Source organism: Nesoenas mayeri (assembly GCF_963082525.1).
Source record: "Nesoenas mayeri genome assembly, chromosome: Z".
NCBI lineage: Eukaryota > Metazoa > Chordata > Aves > Columbiformes > Columbidae > Nesoenas > Nesoenas mayeri.
Genome location: NC_137542.1, coordinates 65654411 through 65660756, shown reverse-complemented (window position 1 = coordinate 65660756; position 6346 = coordinate 65654411). Strand labels below are relative to the sequence as shown.

The 6346-nt window shown below is 45.1% G+C and overlaps 1 protein-coding gene across 1 annotated transcript; it reads right to left on the bottom strand.

The window, feature by feature from the left end:
• Positions 1–2337: 2337 nt before the first annotated feature.
• DMRT2 (doublesex and mab-3 related transcription factor 2) lies at positions 2338–5519 on the bottom strand (the record flags this gene model as incomplete). The annotated part of the gene is made up of 3 exons (XM_080362837.1): positions 2338–3392; positions 4964–5066; positions 5172–5519. 3 exons carry the CDS (start codon positions 5517–5519, stop codon positions 2338–2340), a joined length of 1506 nt encoding a protein of 501 aa, XP_080218963.1.
• Between the last annotated feature and the right edge of the window lie 827 nt (positions 5520–6346).

Below are 6346 nucleotides of genomic sequence, written 5' to 3'. Positions count from 1 at the left end.
TGAGCAAGTGACAGCAAGACAGGGTGGCCAACTGCTGACTCCTGTGAGACTAATTGGTTAAGCGAAGCAAAAAAATTGTCTGAGTTTCACCTCAAGAATCACATTTTTTCAAATAGTAATAGAAATGCCACTTCTCTTCTGATGATTGTAATTTGAACAAAGCTATCTGGAACACACATATGTATGAATGTAAGTGTGTGTGTATACATAAATGTATATATGAGTGCTCAGTATATTTTCAGAGTTTGAATTTGTTCAGATCAACTGGTTCTCTAAAAGGTCAGGAGGTACCAGCCTGTTGGAGGGGTTTGGTTTTCTGGTCTTTTTTTAAGAGATAAATAAAGACTACTCACTGCCTGGAAAAATATTTCGGATATGAAACTGAACAATTTTAGATGCACACATTGTCAGGCAATAAAATATTTATCCAGGACTAATTCCAGTATCCAGTATTGGCTCACTACATAGATTGCTGAACTCTCTTTCATCTGTCATCCTAGTTCATGCTAGCAGCTCAAAAAACAAAACAAAAATCATATTTTTAATAACAAAGGAAACCCTGCTTAAATTAAAACCCCTTGTTAGTATTTAATGTTAAACTAAGCCAAAAAAGGAAGCTGTTGTAAAAGCAAATAAATAAGAAAAGTGAAGGATTTCACTCCATTTACTCCAGGTGAAAGCTGCTTTGCATGGTCTGACTGCTAGATTAACAAGCAGATTCAGATCTTAACTAAGCTAAAACTCCCCTCTAATGAAAAGTAGATAAAGGACAGAGTCTGAAAAAACGAAAAGCATCTTACTGCATTTGAAATGTATTTTCGGCTAGACAAAAATCTAGTGCATATGAATGCTTTTGAAAACTGAAACCTCTGCTAGTGCCAGAGATTCTTTTAAATTAAAACAAATTTCTTTGCATTCCTGACATAAAATATTTATGTGCTTTGTAAGATGTGTCATGTAAAAATGAACACATTACATAAATTGTGTTTTCTCTAATGTGTTTGTTGCTTTAACAAAGCACTCACAACAGACAACTTCTCCCATCCATGAGAAGGGTCGTGCTATTCAGCAACATCACTCCCAGCAGAAGCACTGAACACAGAGATACTTACAGGATCAGAAATTCACAGTCTCAGATTTATTCATAGCAAAACAAGTATTTCGCCTGTGCAGCAAGTATTATAAAATCAGGAAATATTACATTTTTGTTCACAAATACCAAATAGAAGGTAACCGGGGGATTACCGGTTAGCACTATATATACTAACAGTAACTTATAGAGGAAAAACTTACAAAGTTACAAATATAGAAAGCTTCAAACCAAGTTGTAATGAGAGCTAGTAATGCCTTTTTCAACAACTTTGAGGGCATTTCATATTCCTGAGTAAGTTCTACTGCTTAATCCCCTTTATTTGTACTATCCCTGAAAAATGGCATAGAATTACAAAACTGAGAGATCATAACTTGGTTTATCATTAGCAGTGATGATTCTGAGCATCATTTTTACAGCCTAAAGCTCGTTTGTATCACCACGATAGAAGAATCTCAGGCTCTTGCTGGTCAAAGGTAAAATGTTTTCAGAAATGAAATATTTTAGGGAGTAGAAATTCAGAGTAAAGTCAGCTGAACATTTAAAAGAAAAAATATCAAAAACTGGATTTTAAAAGAGGCTGATCTTTTAGCCAAAAGCTTACTAGAGCTGTTATCCTTCAATCCAATCTAGTAACTCTTCTGCTTTAGTAACAGAAGCTTTTACAGAGAGCTGTGGAATAAACTAGTATTTTACACTAGCATGCACTCCCTCTTCAGAATAAAAATGGCATTTGGAATATGATCCAAACTTCACTTAATAAAAAAAGTCTTCTGAATTCACATTAACCTACAAGTACCATTATTACCTCTTCTCTTAGTTGCAGGAGGTTCAAAACAGAAATTACTACTTACCCCACCAAGATAACTAGTAAATACATTTATAATAGCAGATTAAAAGTAGGGCATACTGGCCTGGGAGACACTAGAGACAAAATAGAAATCAGGAAATACATCTATGCGTGCAGGTAACCTCATTTTATTGAGTGGCTTGAAGGGCTGCTTAAAATAACAACACTTCATAATCTGTATATGCAGTTTCAATTTTTAAAAATTAAATATATTTATTTTTTCAGAAAAGAAAACATGCATATTTATGTACATCATTTTCAGATAATGAGATAAAAGAAAGAATTACCATTTACAGCAGAAACTCATCTTTACAAATTTTTTAAGAAACAAGGCAGGCAGTAGCAATTCTGCAGAAGGCAAAGCATACAAATTCTCTACACTGAAGGTAGAGTTCACTCACTGGGAGACATTAGCAACTACGGAAGAAGGTCGCTTCAGGATGGATTCCACTGAAAATGACAGTGGCTCAGTTGTTGAAAGTTTAGTTGTGGCCTGTTTGGCCCCAAAAAAGTCTTTTGTGCATTTGTCTATTGTAAACTTGTATTTTTGGTTCTCTTTAATGGCACACTCTCTGTATTTCTTAGAAGCATCTTCAAAAGTCTCTTTCACAAATGATGTTCTCAGCTCTGCTCCTAATCTGTCAGGAAATGTTTGCTGGAACAGCGGCTGAAATGGATTGTATTTGAGTGGTGAAGGCTTGGTACTGTCTTTGCTGATCTTGCTTAATACCTGTTCCTGGGGAGCCAGAGGATCCTTGTCAGAAATCTGAGGGAAAGTCCTTTTAGGAGGAGAGAAAGCTGACCTCTCACGAGCTTCCTGAGGAAGACACGGTATCTCATTACATGGCTGCTGAATGTCTTGTGTGTGGGTCAGAATGAGTGAATTTTCCAGTTTAGGAGACACGATGCTGTGCTCAGTGTTTGGACAGTCCTGACTTTGTGAGATCTTGGCATCCCAGCCTGCTCCAGGTTTGAGAGCTTGGACAGTAGCAGCATTTAACAGGCATTGCTGGTAAAAGAGAGCATCGCTAATGGGGCCACATTTCGGCCACACTAAGAACCTAGAAGACAGGGGATACTGCCTGTAGGTAGTAGCTACACTGACATTTGAAGAAATCAATTCCATGTTGCTGGATCCCGAATACTGCATGGTTAGATCAAGGCAAGTTGGTAAAAAATTACAAAACTCCTTGTTTGGAGTATCAACTTGAGCAGTGTTGAAGGCTGTTTTATATGAGTTGTATTCACTGCCATGCACCATGCGGTTAGGGAGAAAAAGGGCAGCTGCTTGTGTAGCTTCCATCATCTCTCTCTCTTTATACTCTCTCTCTAGCATAATGTTCTCCAACTCTTTATCAGCAAAAGCCCGTCTCTTTCTCATCCTGTCACTTACAGGGGGTGGCAAGGGCGAATTCCCTCCCAAGTAAGGGTCTGTTGGAATAGGACGGTAACCTAAAACAACAAAGCAGCATTAGGCATGAAGCTGCATAAGAAAAACGTTAAAGCTGTGTTTTTAAAAGGGCTCAGTCCCGCCAGGGGCTGGGCACTTGCTACAAGCCCTGGACACCATCCACTCCTGTGTCACAGAGACACAACTCCCTGCACTGCCAGGCACAGTCACTACAATTTCTTCAACACAGATAAGCAAACTCTGCTCCTCTGATGTGTGTAGTGTTCTTCAGAGCTAGCTGACTCGTAACTTTAAAAGAGCAATTCCAAAACAACAGATCAAATAGGAGAAAAGATAAAAAAATAAAAGGGCAAAACCCTGCTGTGTGTTGTGACTGGTATTGCATCATGGAGCTTAAGGAGTTAACTACCCTTTTTTAACAAATACGGAAATTATTCGAACATTTTATTTCTTCTGAACTAAAAGAGAACTTCAATAAAACATAGAAATCCATTCTCCAGTGTATTCAACTACCAGGCTAAATAGATTCATTTAATATAACCATTAGGGTCCAATCCTGTTTACTCCTCTCAGACAAATAATTCCATTGAATTAATGGAACTACTTAGATGAGTAAGGAGAACAGGGTTTTACCTGTTTTCACTCCCATTCCTCTCACACGGGTTTCCCCATTGCCAAGGAAGATATCTATGCCTACAGCTGACGCCTTTTCTATTCTCTAAAGATGAATCACTATGTACACATTGCTACAGATGGTAGAAAACTCCAAGGAGAACTAGGAGAAAAGAAAAAGAAAGTTAAGATAAATTAGAAGAAAGAATACAGAAAAGATTTGGAGTTTTTTTAAGAGTGAACAGTAGATGAAAATTAGAGGTTTCTAACAAAACAAAATTTTAATTGCATTTGTATAGGAAAATAAAAGAATTTAAAAAAAAAAAAAAAAGAAGAAGAAGAGGAATCTAGATTTGGGAACTAGAATGCTTTACAGAGCTACAGGTTGGAAAGTAATTAAAGCAGACATAGAAATAAATTTGGGCACTCTCCAAAGAGGGAGCAGGGAACAAAAAATACACTCTCTCACTAAAATATTCGTGTTTAAAACGTCATTCTTCCACAGGCAATATTTTCGACAGGAAAAAGAAAAAACCAGCAGCCTTTTCTGCATATCTTACTACTGATAACACAGCAAATAGTGCCGCTGCGTTAGGCGTTCAGGTCAAAAGAAAAAAAACAATACTTGATTTACTCATTTGCTGATAAAAACACCCGCAAATAAATTACCCTGCACTGCAAAACACTGCTGGCTAGTCATGTAAAAAGAATGTCAGCTTGTAACAGTAACTCTCAAATTTCAAATTACCGTCGCTAGCATTTCAGGCACTATTTTGAGCGGGGGAGGAACTGAAATTCTGCCACATCTATTCCAGCCACGAAGGGCAGGCACGGTGGGCCGATGCTCCGAGGGAGCTTTAACGCTGAATTACACGCGTGTCTGTGAGCAACGGCGGGTCGGCCAGGAGCTATGGGTTTTCCCGGGACAGAGGGGGTTTGTCCGCTGGCAGCCGGTGCTGAGGGGCTGGGGTAGCCGGTAGAGAGGCGGGGATGCACTTACCTTCGAGGATGCTCTTAGCCAGGAGACTCGGGGTCCGGACGTGCCTCTGGTAGACGGCTTTGCGTTCCAGGCTCGCCTGCTTCCCCGCCAGCCCCTTCTTGTCCTATGAGAGCAATCGGGGGACGCCGTCAGCCCGGGAGCCGCCCGCCCTGTCTCGTCCCGTCCCGACCCGACCCGTCCCGACCCGACCCGTCCCGTCCCCTCTCACCTCGGTGGCCTGCTGCCGTCGGAGCGCCACCTGGGCGGCCATGACGCGCTGCCGCTCCACTACCAGCAGGCAGTTAGCGCACTGGCAGTCGCGCCAGCGACAGAAGCGCTTGTGCCCCTTCAGGCACGACACCACGCCGTGGTTGCGGCACCGGGCGCACTTAGGAGTGCGGCTCAGCTTCCGCGGCTCGCCCTGCCGCGGGGCTGCCGCCGTCTCTTCGCCTTCCTCCTCCTCCTCTTCCTCCTCCGGGCCGGCGCTGCTGCGCGGCGCGCCGGGGACCTCGGCCGCCTCCCCCTCCACGCTCTCCACGTCGATCTCCCAGTCGGCGGCGGCGCGTTCTTCAGCCATGGCTCCTCGGCGGCACAGCTGCAAGAGAGGGGTCAGGCCGCCCGCCCCCGCGGCGGGACGGCAGCCTGGGTATACCCGGCTCCTTAGGTGCCCGCCACCGATACGCCCACGTCGGAAAGTCAGGGCAAATATCACTCGGGATATCACCTCCCTCCGTTCTGCCTGCTCGGGTCTCTGCCCTACGACTCACGCGGGGCTCAGCTTAGCCTCGACGGCTGCATAACCCCCACCCGCCCCGGCTTCCCGCGTAACTGCGATCGCCCGGCGCAGGCAGAAGCGCGTCCCCAGTGACGGAGGATGTGAATGGAGAAACAGCAAACCCAAGGCGATGCCGGACGCGTCAGGGCTGCGGAGCTGTTAGCTCTCCACAGAGACCGTTTATTTCAGGATCTTGACAGCCTGCCTGACTGCTGCGTTGAGACTTAGCGAACAGGTAGGGAACGCCCGGGCTTCGCACACCGCCGCTGTCCGCTGCAGCGACCGGAGACTGTATGGGCTTTTTCCTGTAGCTCTCTGCACCGCGGAAGCGGTGTCTTCGGGCCCCCACCTCCTCCCGCCCGACCTCCCCATCTTTCCTCCCACTCTTTGCGCTTACCGAAGTTTAGCGCCCGAGGCAGACAGGCGGTGCAGGCAGCACTCAGCCCCCACCTCCCCGCAGGTCGCAGGGCCGGCGCTGCCCGAGCCCAGCCGGAGGCAGGGAGCACCTGATCCCCGCACCTGGGCGCGCGCGAGTCCCCGACAGCCGGGACGCCGCGCCGTCAGAGGGCCAGGCCGGGCAGAAACGACCCGTGCGTGGCTGTGCGCACTCTGCCCCGGCACTCGGCTCG